The sequence below is a fragment of the Anser cygnoides genome, chromosome 7 (genome assembly GCF_040182565.1).
Source record: "Anser cygnoides isolate HZ-2024a breed goose chromosome 7, Taihu_goose_T2T_genome, whole genome shotgun sequence".
In the NCBI taxonomy this organism is placed as follows: Eukaryota; Metazoa; Chordata; class Aves; order Anseriformes; family Anatidae; genus Anser; species Anser cygnoides.
In genome coordinates, this window is record NC_089879.1 from 1075592 (window position 1) to 1089424 (window position 13833).

Sequence of the window (13833 nt, forward strand, 5' to 3'; positions counted from 1 at the left end):
GCAGGACCAGTTCTACATCGTGTTGTCTCTGGAAGACTCCATGAAGAGCCCAGGAAAGACTTAAGAGGAGTCATAAATAATAATAAATAATAATAGTAATAAAAAGGGCTGATATGTTCAGGGATCTTCCCCCCTGCTTCTACTTGGCGTCACAACAAGAGACACAGAACTCAATTACTAAAAAGAAAGACTGTGGAGGATGTAATCGCCATCTAGCAGCAGGACCCTCTTGAATTGATTACTTTTTCCCTTTAGGAGCTTGCTTGTCAGTTGAGCTTTGCTTTCATTAATGTACTTTTCCTTTCAATTTTAGTCTGCTCAAAAATATCCTAAAAAGCAACTTTTTTTCTTCCCTCCCTCGCAGAATAGCACTGCCAGCTTTTGCCTAGGCTGTTTGTAAATTAAGCTGAACGGGGGAATTTTCTGATAGGAAAGGATTTCGGTCCTTATCAGTCTCCCCTACAAGCCAGGGCTGTGGCAGAGCGTTCTGGCCTCCTCCAGGTGTCCCCTGGGGAAGACGCAGCAGGCGTGCAGCGGCACCTGGCATCGTTTTGCTCCTGGCTTCTTCTGCAAGCTGCTGTGTTCAGAGGGGCTGGCGGGGGGGTCCCAAGGTGACCCCCGGGCCTCTGCAGGGCCGTGCCCTGGGAAGGGGCTGGTGCGTCTCCAGCAGAAACGTGCTGGGAGGAGCGCAGCGGGGAGCTAAAAGGGAGAAAATCTCCGTCGGCCCTGGTGACCTCCGCATGAAATAGCTGGGATGCGGCTGGAGGTGAACCAACCCCTTCGCTGAGCAGCAGCCGGGAATGTTGTGGTGAGCAATGCCCAGGGAATCGAGATGTGTATTCCTACCAAGACCTGCATTAACAGATTTTAAGCTCTCTGTCCCTGACAATCTTTCCACCTTTCCATCTTCCTATGAAAATTTAAGATCATGTGCATTGCACGTTAAAAATAGCCGTTCCTTTTCCTTCGGGAGAAGAAAGTGGTATTTTGGGATTTTGTTCTGATGTCTTTTTAGTATGTATTTCTTTAAAGTATTCTTGAATATTTTCTAAGAACTAATCTTATAAAAATAGAGTTAGGAAAGTGTCTTATATAGATGGAATACCAAAGAACACTATTAGTTGAATGAAAGCAACCAATTTGTATGCAGTAACATTTAGTTTATTAATAATGATTTAGCAAGAAATGCTTTGGTCTACAAATATTTTTTAGGTAAGCTTGGTGTATGTTTATAGTTTACAAAATATATCCACTACAACTGAAGCGAATGCTCAGGAGCAAAATGACAGACTTCTGTGATATTGCTACCAAGACTTCAGGACACACTGTACACGTGCTCCAAGGGAAGGAGGTTCCAGACAAGGAAAAATTAGAATAGAGAGCAACAGAAGTCAAGCAATCGGACACTGCAGGTGTTACCCCAGCTACTGCAATACCTACAGTGTGCATTTACAGGACCCCCGGGCGTGTGCCAAGGGTCCCCGCTCTTACTGTGGCAGTCACCAGGCCTTGGTGGAGTGTCCCAAAGCACCGCATCGCTTGGGCGCGTTTAACCTCGCCCAGCACCTGCACTGGTACCTGAGCTGTGTGCCTTGCGTGGCTGAGCTTCAGCTGCGGGGCGCACAGGTCAGGTGGAAGGAGCTGTGCGAAAATGTAACTTTGTGAAATCTTCCAAAACGCGAGTTTGTTCGCGGTTACGGATGGCTTTCCACAGGAGGATTTCTGTGTGTGTGATCTCAAATAGGCTTGTGCTAAGTTAATCTTGCAGCGCCACGTGTCAGAGCGGTTTTATTCTGTACCTGACAGCTGACTGTGGCATCTTACCCGAATTTGTCTGTAAAAGAAGCCAAGTGAAGCAGGTTCTGGATGTCAGCTCGTAGCCCGCAGGAAAACTCATTAAGGGATGAGCTGCACCGCGGACCATTTTGAAAATAGAAGTTCTCACACAAAGATTATTATTAACAGAATGATTTCTCCAAGCAGTAAACAAAACATAAATCGGGCTTGTGACATGAATGACATATTGTAAAGGAGTGTCAGCTGGGGATGTTGCCTTTAAAACTGAAAGAGCATCTGCCCGGCTAAGTGGAAGTGTGCTCTCGTGGAGACCTCCTTCCTTCAAGCACTGCACACTCAGAAAGGAAAGCGGGGATCAGAGGGAGTCTCCAGCTAATGAAGGGAAAAATGCAAGAGAAAACAACACTGGCTCCTGCCCTCCAGTATTTCCTTTTAACACTGGAGGGGCTGTCCTCTTCAACTGAGCACAGCATAAATAAGTCATGATTCTGGTAACGTTCAACCCAAAGAAAGAAATACACAGCTTAGGGAGATCTCCAGAGAGACGAGAACATGCATCCACCTGGCATGGACAGAGGTAAAATATCAGTCCTTACAGGGTTGCTTTTATTTTTATTGGCTGGTGCGTCAGGGAAATGAAGCAGGAAGACGAACTCCAAAGGCTAGCTGAAAAACAACAACCACAAGCGAACCCAAACGTGTATTTTAAGGTTTTGAAATTGGAGGAGTCAGCCTTGCCATCTCAGAAGGAAAAGCAGCCCCGAGGGCCAAGGCTAAAGCGTCAGAGCACTGCCCTGGGGAAGGCCGCGAGGCGTGGAGGGACAGCACTGTGGGGCCGTGGGGACGCCTCCGAGCACTGCCCCGAGCCGTGGCTATGCCTCTTGTCCCTGCTCTGACGGCAGTGCCGTGGATGGGGATAACGCACCGCCAGAAACTGCAAGCACCGATGTACGCTGGGTGAATTTGTTTTTATTTTTCACAGTAATTTATCAACTAAAGAAACTAGCAAAGAAAAAAAAGAACAACCCAACCCAATACAACTGTTCTGTCTTCCCCTGAACTTTCTCAGCCCTTCCCCGGGGGCTGTGCCGGAGGCTTCCCCTCCTTGCCGCAGGCGACGAAGCCGGGCCCAGCTCACGCGGCTCTCTGCGAGCTGGCAGGAGCCTCAGGTGCGTCTCGGAGCCTGGGACTTGCGTCTGGCGGTATTACGAGGTTTTTAACAATTCCTGCAGCTTTCAGCTCCTTCTGAGCCACAAGCTTCTTACCAAACAAGGAAATAACTTCCTGTAGTGTTTTCTGCCTTAATTTTAAAGGGCGAATGCCACGCCTCGGTCAGCGTTATCCACAACCTATCTGAAACGGGGTGATCAGTAATTCTCTCCCCTTGAAAATTCAAGAGGTTGCCAGCGAGTCCCAGGTGCCACTGCCCCATGGCGAGAGGGGACCGGGGGTGGAAGGAGCGGCCCAAGCCGGCAGCCAGCTGCGAAGGGAGCTCTTCTCCAAGCACGTAATCAGGCGGCGAGCTGCAGTGAGGAGAGACCGGGAGAGCCCTGGCCCCAAGGCGCTGCGAAATGCTCTTCTGGGCATGGGGCAGCGCCTGTTACAGCTGAGCGACCGAACAACGGTATTGGGGGGTTTCATGTCGGAGAAGTTAAATCTGAAGGTTTCCAGATGGGAAAATTAGTTCTTGGTATGTGTTTTGGTACCTCGACACTGGTATTTTCACATTTGGTTTCCAAACTAGTTTCAGAGATAAGCGTGTGATCGGGTATATGCTGTCCCCACCACCGAATCCAGAACAGTAGCGATATTATTTAAGAGCAGTAATCTGGGAAGAGAAATAATTAGGTAACAAAAATGTATTAAAATTACTATAAAAAAGGCTAAAGCTCATAAAAATGGAATTGCTTGGCTGATAGTGAAGTTTCAAACTTATAATGAGCTTAGACACAACAATGTTAACACAGGAAGGTAAAACACCTAATTGAGAAGCTAAAAACATGCGTTTGTGGACTGGAATAATGTGTAGGAAGTGGAGGGGGTAATGATTTTCCACCTTCTGTGGCGACCGCAGTGCCCACGACTCGCCCGCCCTCCCTCCCCTTCCACTTGTTAAATAACCGGAGTTCAGGGTAACCAACTGTCTCAGCGCTGCGCTCGCAGCGAGCCCTTCTAGCAATTTGTGCGAATAGCGTGTGGGCTGATGATAATTAGGTGCCTTAGGAGAAGTCTGTCCTTGGCACGAAACGCGACGGGTTTGGTGCAGGCAGCGTGTGGCAGCGCGGTGGGTGGCTGGGTGGGTGCAGCACCTCCCCAGCGCTCCCACCTGGCCACCAGTGCACTACTGGGGGCTCTCTGGTGGCACCCCAGGGCCGCCCCCTCGCTCGATGGACGGTGGGGACAGTCCTCGAGGAGCTGCAGCCCCTGTGCGTGCCGCAAACAGAGCTGCGAGACAGAAAACTGCACCCTGGGGGAAGTCTGGAAGACTTTCCACAAGACTCAGTGTGATGCACGGCTGCTACGGCCCACTGTAAAGCTTACCACGTTTTTTGTTGTTTCCAGCGCTCCCCGCGTTTCAGAGTTGTGCCTGTTTCTCCGTTACTTTTAAGGTTCATGACTGAGTTTGAAAAAAGCAGATTTCTAGAACAGCCTGGTGTGTATCAGCTGCGTTGAGGGGCTGTTTTGCTGCCTGACGTCTTTTCAGTGAGTTGCGCAGTGTTGTTCCTAACCCTTTTCTGGAAAACAGCTCCCTTGTGACCCGGAGACTAATCAATGAGTGTTTGCTTAGGGCCGTAAGAACTGGTGTGAAGACCCCTTCCAACCTCCGTGCAAACGCAGCGTTACAGTGCCGAGTGGCCCACAGCAGTGAGAAGGTGACAGTTTTTCATCCCTCCGGGAAGAAACATAACTTGCTTTTGAGAGTAAATAAGCAAGTTACTGTGGTATCTTCTGCCCGTCCTGCTAATGCCGAGGGTGTGCTGAGCTGGGTATCGCTCTTCACCTCTCGTTCTAGCTAGCTACCAGTGGACAGCAAGAAAAATTGAATCCTTATACTTTAAAGCCTACCGTTAGTCTTTCTACAAGAGTTCATCTGACTATCCACCAAGGCTCTCTTTAGAGAAGTAGGTAGATGTGAGATGGCACCATCTGTTGTTTGTTGCTTTGGAATCCGCTGCTTTTTGGCTAGCTAGATGTTTTGAGCTTATCACGTACACATTTTGCTGAAATTATGAAACAGTTAATTCCTAAACAAGTTCCTGAGAGTGAATTCATTGATCTGACTTCACGGAGAACCTGGGATGCTCACAGTTTTTCCCTTAGCTGCCCAAGCATCACACCAGAGGTACCCAAAATGTGTACCAGACCTACGGTGATGCAGAAGGTGAGATCTCCTGGCTTTTGGTGATGGCTGAATAATGTGAATCAACAAATCATCCATCCTCCTGCTGGAAAGTTAAAAATAAACGAGACTCCCCTACTGATTCTCTTCTGGGGTGTGCCAACTGCAAGCCGACATCTCCAAACACTCGATGCTAAGCGTGGGGCTCAGTACTTTGGAGAATTAAGAGGGTGCGACTGATTGTGAGAGGGCTACTTTTCCGTAGCTTGTCTCCTCTGAGAGCCACAGATCCCTTCCTGATGATTTGTAAGCTCTGAAAAGACAGGAGGGGGTGAGGGGATTTGTCGCCTCACTGACACCGGGGGAAGCTCCCGTCCCTTTGCACGATGCTTTGCCAAAGGCAGCTGGTGCGCTTCTCAATTTCAGAGTGACGTGGTGCTTGAGGGTAACGCCACTGTCCTGCACAACCCCCAGATGCACACTGAGGATTCCCCCCGACGGGGACGGGTTTCAGCCGCCCCATCTGATGTCCGAGTGTGGAGGGGAGGCAGGTGGATGTGTCTGCGCTTTGGTCGGTCCCAAACTGGTGTGGAAACTTTTCTAAGTCTTTTAAAGGAAAGCCCAGATCAAAACAAGGTACGTTTGTTCTCAGGAGTGCTCTGGGACAAAGCGTGGCCCAGGGTAGATGTCTTTATCCTGGGTATCTGTGTGCTTTTGCTACTGTGGGTTGGAACTCGAACGGCTACCGAAGAGGGTTAAAAGCCGAGCAGAGACTTGTTCCATATGACTGCACGAAAAACAAATCTTTCCTTAAATGACTGTGCTCTTTATTCTTCAACTCAACAGGAAAATGTGTACAGCAACTTATTCTTTTGTGTGTACATTCGAAATACGCCATTTAAAATATTTCTCTTGGTTTGAGTGCCTTTCTGTTTCTTTTCTTAGCTACCTGAATGGATCTTCCTATATGCAAAACCCCACAGAGCTTAATTCTGGATGATGCATTTGTTGTTCTGTTTTTAAAAAAAAAAGATATCTGACTTCTGAATCCGACATGATTGGAATGCACTTGGGATTTTAGCAAACGGGTCTGGCTGTCCCTAGCAGGCCTGGCAGATGTTTGCTCGCCCCTTCATGCCCCTGCTTTCCATGGAGCATGTGGACAGCAAAAATGAAGTGCAGTGGTCCCTTGTTTGTTTTCTCTTCCTAAATAATCAGAGTCTGAAATACTGATATCAATAACACCACCTCTGTATAAAAATAACTTAAGAATATTGTATGAGAAACTGGAAAACAGATCGATTGAAGTATAATGGGATGGAAATTCATATTTTATAGTTTAACTTGCCAATTAATCATCTTTGTGCAATCATATGCTCCTCTGACAGCTGCCTGAACTGCCACCGGGTTTGTCTCACACCTAGCAAGGTTAAGATTTACCATCATCTCCTGATGCGTCCACCTAAAAAGGCAGCAAGTTTGGAGACAGTGAAAAAGGGATCGATGGATAATTAGGAAACACAAAAGGTGCCGGTGGCAGGGCAGCCCGGAGGTGGTGCTGGCTGCCCCTCTGCCCCTTCAGCGGGGGCAGGCTGGGGATGGGGCAAAGCCTCTCCATCCACCCCCCCGCCCAGAGATTATTTTCTGGTCCGCTCCCTCATGGTTTGGCATTTTAATTCTCCTTGTTCTTCTCCTGTTGTGGTTACGCTGTGTCCTCTGGGAACTCAGCAGCGCCGGCCTTACGGCCGGACCTGCTCTGCCACTGGCCACCTGCCGGTGGTCTCCTGCCGGAGAGGGGGAGAGGTGTCCTGGGCAGCCGGGCACCTCGAGGTAGCTCTCACCGTCATCCTGAGAGGCAGAAAAAGGGCTCCTAGCAACTCTGAAGTCATGTACCATGTACGTCTTGCTGCAGTGACTCTTGTTGCACTTTTTATGTCACTCATTTGACGTTTCTGAGAGTTTTCTTGGTGGGGTTACAACAGGGCTTGACGCTCTGCATGTGGAAATCAACAGAATTTAGCAAAAATGAGATGGTGGTATTTAAAATTACAGGAATAGGCACAAAAGGTCCTTTCAGGATTTTTCATTCGATGCGTTTGTCTTGAGGACTATGCTCAGCAAAGGACTTGTGCTCTGAGGGGCCCTGGAGTCTGTTCCACCACGCACCCCTCGCACGGACTGCGTAATTCCTCCTGGCATGGGCATCGGCAGCTAAAGCACACGAGAACCCGGCTGTTGCAGACATCTGGGTTTAATCCCTCTGTCTAGGTACAGAGGGCCTACAGTTTGGTTGTCACAGTTTCCATAAAGGGGGATTTGTCAGAGCTTTAGATGAGCTGCATATGAGAATAAAAATAGTGTCTGTGATTCTGCTGGCTGGAGTAAAAAACGCAGGGACAATCAATCCTCTGCTACAGACTGAAAGCTGATCGCTAGCTGGAGTCAGCAGCTCATTTCCCTTCGTAGCGTGGCATTGCACAATTAGGTGCATCGTCGGTTTGTTTGATCCATTTCTGAAATATCTGCTATTTACCACCGCTGGAAACAAATGACTAATGCAGCAGGTAGGGATTAACCCCAGGGACAGACTATTAGTCTGTGTCGTTATGAGAAAACTCAACAGAATAATCACCTGGCTGGGTCATTTGTTTGGCTGGATGTTTTGGCAGCTCTGCTTGGGAAGAAATAAGAGCTCCTCAGATGGGGTTCCCGATGGCTGGACTGCTGCGGAGGAGTGAGCCGGGTGGTTTAGCACCTGGAAAGAAAAATCTGCTTATGCTCGGGCGTGCTTTCTCAGACAGCTCCAGACACCCAGAGATGGCAGAGGAGATCCCCTCTCCTGCTCCAGCCCCTCTGCACGGTGTGAAATGAGCAGCTTAACCGCCGGCAAAGATAGTGGCAAACCTCATTCCCTGCGCCTCTCTGTTCGCAGATAGCGCACGGGGAGGAATTTATTTATCAGGAATCTGCTGAAGCATGCAATTCTTGAGACTCTGGTCAGTGCTAACATCTAGAGGCAACTTCAGCACATCCAAATATGCGCCTGCATGCCTCTGCACAGGGAGTTCTGTGCAAAGCCTGTACAAAATGGCACAAAACGCTATTCTGCTCATGGTTATCACAAGTAAATTTTTACCTCCGTGTGGCTACTGTGCTGGAAAGGAGAGTTTCATCAGCTGTTTTGTGAAGCAGCTGGAGGCATCACCACTAGGAAGTTCCCTCGCTGCCTGGTATTGTCCTATTTCACGCCGAGATGACCCCAGCATGAAGAAGGGTGGCTAACAGCATCCTCCGTGGGAGATGTCTGTAGGTTAGACCTTAATGAAAAGGGTCCTCTGTTGAATGTACAAACCTATCTTTCAGACTTAAAAATTAAAATGATGGGTCTAAAACTTTTATTTCAGTGCTAAGCTGGCCCTTTGGCTATCTAAAGCACTCTTTGGGGTATTCAAGGGACAATGTTTGCACCAGGTGTGAGACTGATGAATGATCTCAGATCCCCCTTGCCCCCCAAAAAAAAGCACTTCCAAGCTGAAATTGCAATAGTTGATAAAAGTTATGCTCCAAACGCTTCTCTTTTCTCCCTCTGTGGCCTTTCCCTTCTAACTCCCCCATTTGTCACAAAGAAGAAAATAAAACCTTCTGCTGGCGTGAGAGGTTTTTCTCTTTGGCTACAAATCCCGGGTGGTCGCGTTGTGCGCTTTGCTGGCTTCGTGGCAGAGCCAGCCGTGTGCGGTTGCTCCCTCGCCCCTTTCTTGAGACCCGCGGTGAAGGAGACTCCCCCAGGCTTTCTGGTTCCCTTCCTCACCCTTTGAAAAATCTTCCAAGGCCTAAACCAGATTTTTCCTGCTACAGTTTAGGACTGCTGCTTCTTGTTCTGTCCACCAGGTCCATGAATAAGAGTAATCCCTTTTTCTTGCCAGCCACCCTTCTGCATATTTATGGACTATTGCTCCACCCCTGCTTCCCCTCTCCTTTCCCATCTTTAACCCAAAGGGGTCCGTATGCAGCCACCAGCACTGCTGCCGTGAGCTGCACCCAGCGGAGAGCCCTGGGGAGGGAATCCTCCAGGGTTTGTTCATGTCCAGGGCCAGTCCATGTTGTGCTCGGAGCGACTGGAGGGGGTTGCTGCTGTAACGACACCCGTGCTGCTGTGCCACCTTCTCAGCAGTACAGGCCATTTCAAGCACATCAGCTTTTAATGTGACAGTAACCGCTCCCTGGGCTCACAGGCAGGTGTAACAAATCTGTCAGCAGCAGCAGAACACCATCGGAACAGGCCCTGAGAATAAGCTCCACGAGGAACTGGGGAACTACCCAGACCCACGTCACTTCTCCGTCGCATAGAAGGGCATCCTTCCAGCCTTCCCCTTAATAAAACACAAGGGCTGGGCACGAGGATGGCTGCTCAGAGCAGCCCCTACCAGAACGAAGCAACCCACTGCACGTGGGGAGCAGGCAGCATCGGGGCTGCTGCATTCTTCCTGAGAAGCCGCTCTGTGCCCTGAAGATGAGCACGAAGCAGAATGTGTGCACGTGAGTATGGCAGGTGAGTCCACAGCCGGAAAAGTTTATTTGAAGCTTTTCACTTTGTAAAGTGTGACTTCAGAGCCAGCGAGTGCTGCACCGCTCACCCCAGTTCTGCACAGGGTTTAGTGGAGTTTGTCCTCTTCCTCCAAACGCTGCCGAGGGGCCGTTCCCAAACGATGGCGTTCCCTGCCCAGACGCTGTTTCTGTGCGCTTTGCTCCATCCCTGGATGCTTAAACTGAACTCAGCATCACTGCCACTCACTGGACTGGCCAGGAAAAGCAGAGCACAGCACAGCTCGCCTGCTCCTGGCAAGTGGTGCGGCTTGTCCTGCTGTGGTCACCTCCTCGGTGGTGGCAGGGTGCAGCACGGCAGTGCCAAGCCTGGACCACGCCGAGCCTCCTGCACGTGGGCATGGCACAGAGCTGCCACGCGCGCAGGCTGGAAAATACCCAAACGCTTCCCCAGCTCCAGGCAGGAGCAGAACAATGCTTTTCTTATTATTCTTTGAAGTGTAGGAAAAGAGAGTCCGAAAGAAAAAGCAGCTGATGTTTGCGTGTGCATGTGTTTAGCCAGGCTACAAAATGTGTTTATAGCAGCTGAGAAACTCTTCTCTGACTTCAGCTCACCTGAGCGAGCTTGGGCTTCCTGAGGTCACATTGCCTGCACAAACTCTCACATCTAATATTAGTAAAGTATTTGGTAAGACTGCACACTGGTAAGAAATTATAATTCCCTCTCATCACCACCCCCCGAAAAAAAAAAAGAAAAAAAAAAAAAAAAAAAAGTAAAATGCTGGCATTTGCCAGTAACTAAATTTGGCTTCAACACCGCAAATAAACTCCTCTGAGAAACGTTTTTTTTTTCTTCTGGACCTTAAACAGAAGAATACTCAAGGATGGTTTTGGTCCCTTCTAACTTTCCTTGCTTGTGTGAAAAAAAAAAAAAAAATAGTATTGACAATGTTGTGTACCTTGGAAAAATGGAGTTAAAAGCATCTCCCAGTGACTGACAGGGCTGTGCGGATGTGGAGGAAGGGTGCTCAGAATGCAGAGGTGAGCGGACACCGAGAGCGGCTGAACTCCTTCAAATTCTCCACATTTCTTCTCCCCCAAAATAAATTCCCAGCAACTATGTCCAATGAAATACAATTTGTTATTTTGCTGTTATATTGAGTATTTTAGAGATGAACTGCTCTTAAATAGACAAAAAAAAAAAAAAACCTGTCTTAAATAGACAAATTCTACTCCAGGATTATTGCATTTCATAGGAAACAACCATTTTTTTCCTGTCACTATATATTTATTTTTTTCTGTTTAGCTACAATCACCATTACACGATTTTTGTGTTTAAAAAATGTAACCAAGCACTAAAATACTTAGAACTGATCTTCTCTTTATCTGATTTCTGTCACTTTGTAGATTACCCAAATCTGTACGTCCCAGGATCTCTCTGAGGATGACTGTAAGCAATGCATTTTCCTGATCTCGTGTTCACCCGTGTATCACAATAATTTTACTTCAAAACTTCTTGGTAATTAACTTCACTAAGGTTATTCGCTGCCACGAGAGACCCAATTCCTTTGTGCAGTGAATAAAAAGAGACGATATGAATTTTTAAGACCTTTGACTTTCTTCTACACTGTTTTAGGAAGCCTCAGGTTTGCCTGTGGACATCTGCATAGTCCTGATGTCCCAACTTTTCCGTCACACGTAGGCCGCCAGGGAACGCGGCGCTTTGCTACCACGGGAACAGGTACAGGGGGATATTTGCCTTTTCTCCCCACGTGGCACTTGCCATGCCGTCACGGTGGGGAACCGGAGCAGGGCTGGTGCTTTGGCAGCCACAGAATCACAGAATATCCTGAGCTGAAAGGGACTCACAAGGATCATCGAGTCCAACTCCTGTCATCGAGTGACTTTGAGCCGTGCAGCTGAAGTGTTGGTATGGAGCGCGGCTCAGCCCGTCCCTCTGGTCTGGTCCTTGTTGCCTCGCTTTTTGCTGGAGGCTGGAAGCTGCGGTGCTGCCAGCAGCCAGCAGAGGCCTGCCCAGCTCCCCGCTGAGCTCCCCGCTGCCCAGCTCCCCGCTGCCCAGCTCCCCGCTGCCCAGCTCCCCGCTGGAAGCGCTGCTCTTCAGGGAGCCAGGCTCCCAGGAGGCTGCCCTGCCACGGGGGCTCCCTGGGGCCACCTGGGCCAGGCCTCAGGAAGGAGCTGCTGCGGTGCCCCTTTCTCCTCGCACCATCCCGCAGAGCATGGTGACCCTCTCCCGGCTGCTCGAGGCTGGGACAGCGGCAGCCACGTGCCACGGGGTTCAGTTTTAACGAGGAGCGGGTAGCGCTACCCAGGGCTTCTTCCACAGCCTGGCGGGAGCTGAGGGCACACGCGGCGGGTGCGCGGTGTTGGCTGGTGGTGGTGCCGGTGGTGGCAGGCTGCTCTGGAGCCCCTGCTCGGGGGCTGCTCTGGAGCCCTCAGCGGGCAGGCTGCGAGGGCTGCGGGCAGGCTGCGAGGGCTGTGGGCCTCGTGCCCGCACCTCCTGCCCCGAGGCACCGGCCTCCAGCGGCCTCCACCTTGGGAGCCCAGGGTTCAAGCGAGGCAGGGGAGGCTATTCCCGCAGCGGAGATGCGGGCAGCCGCTGACAAATCTTGACGCACCGTGACACCAGGAGGCTTTGCTCCCCCGCGGGGCGCAGCGGAGGCGCTGGGAGCGGAGGGCTCAGCCCGGGCTGCAGCAGGGCCCCGCAGGGCACCCGCCGCGTCCTGGGAGCCGCCCCCACAGCCGAGCCCCGGGCGCACCGCGTGCGGCTCCGCGCCCAGCAGCCACGGTGCCGGCCCCTCGCCGCTCAGCGAGGCTTGCTCCGCTCCCGTGCCCCTTGTCGGGCGCCCCCCCGGGCCGGGAAAAGGCGACTGCTGCCCGAAGGGGCCGAGAGCCCCCGGCCCGGCCCGGCCCGGCCCGCCCCGCGCGGGCGGCGCCTCAGCGGGGCGGCGCCTGGGCCCGCCTCAGCCCGACTCGCACTCGGCGGCGGTGCGGAGCGGCGGGCACGGCGGCGCCCCGGGCCATGCAGGATGCTGCCGGGCCCCGCAGCCCAGCGGCCGCCGCCCCTGCTGTGGCCCGCGGAGCCCCCCTGGGCCTGGGCGGTGCCGGCCGCCGCGGGGCTGCTCCGGCTCGGCGGGGCGCCCCCGCCGCCGCCGCTGCTGCTGTCCGCGCCGGGCTGGCACGTCCCCTGCGAGCCGCTGGTGCCGCTGCTGCCCGCCGACCACCGGCACCACCGCCGGCAGCACCAGCACCACGCCGCGCTGCTCCCCGGGCAGGTAACGGCGGCGCGGGACGGGACGGGGCCGTGCGGGGCCGTGCGGGGCAGGGGCAGCCCCGAGCCGGCCGGTGGCGGAGCGCGGCTCCTCCGCAAGGAGCCCGGGTGGGCTCCGAGCCGTGCCGGGGAGCCGCCGCTAGAGGTACTCCCAGCCTCGGAGCACCGGGATTTTCCATCGGGCGCGCGGACCTGCGGTGTTTTCATCTTTTTTTTTCTTCTGTTTTTTTTTTTTTGTTTTGTTTCCCTCCCCGCGGCTGGGGAAGGGGCTGCGGACTCCCCCCCCCCCGCAGGGCTCGCAGCCGCCCCCTGCACGCAGGACGCCCCCGGGCTGCTCTCCCCCAGCCGGGCGTTTGGCAGCGCCCCGTGCCCGCTCCGCGCCCCGGCGGCGCGAGGTTCCCCGCCGTGCCCGGCCCGGTGCCGCCCGGCCCGGTGCCGCCCCGCCCGGCAGCCCCGGGGCGCTCCGGCGGCCCGTGCCCCGCTGCGGCGCCGTGCGGGAGCCGCGCCCGCAGCCCTGCCTCGCCTTCGGGCGCCCGGCGGCGCCCGTGCCGGCAGCGGTCCCGGCTGGCGTGTTGGTTCCGTACCCGAGAAATTTCGTTCGGGCGGAGAAAAGCCGCGGTCTGGGGCCGCCCTGCAGCCCCCCCCGCCCGGCGCCGCTCTGCCGGGCGCTGCCGGGGCAACTCCTAGCGCCTGTGCCGTGCCTCGCTGCCCGGGTAGCGACTAAAGAAACACGGACGTTTTTTGGGCTGAAGACGCTTGTTTCTGAAACGTTGCGTGGTCATCTCCTAGTTGATTAAGAAACCGCGAAAAGCATCGGTTTGCTCGGGGTGAAATCCCGGTGTTAACTTCTCTCCCTGCTTTTTTT

The 13833-nt window shown here is 52.7% G+C and overlaps 1 protein-coding gene across 2 annotated transcripts in view; it reads left to right on the forward strand.

Moving 5' to 3' along the window:
• The first annotated feature begins 12665 nt into the window (after positions 1-12665).
• TCERG1L (transcription elongation regulator 1 like) overlaps positions 12666-13833 on the forward strand; it is an 84314-nt gene continuing 83146 nt past the window's right edge. Inside the window, exon 1 of one of the 2 annotated variants that reach the window (XM_067000389.1) lies at positions 12666-12972. In XM_067000389.1, coding sequence (XP_066856490.1) covers positions 12727-12972 — 246 coding nt within the window. In that variant the 5' untranslated portion in view covers positions 12666-12726. The remainder of the gene's footprint in view (positions 12973-13833) is intronic. The other variant, XM_067000388.1, reaches the window with a different exon arrangement.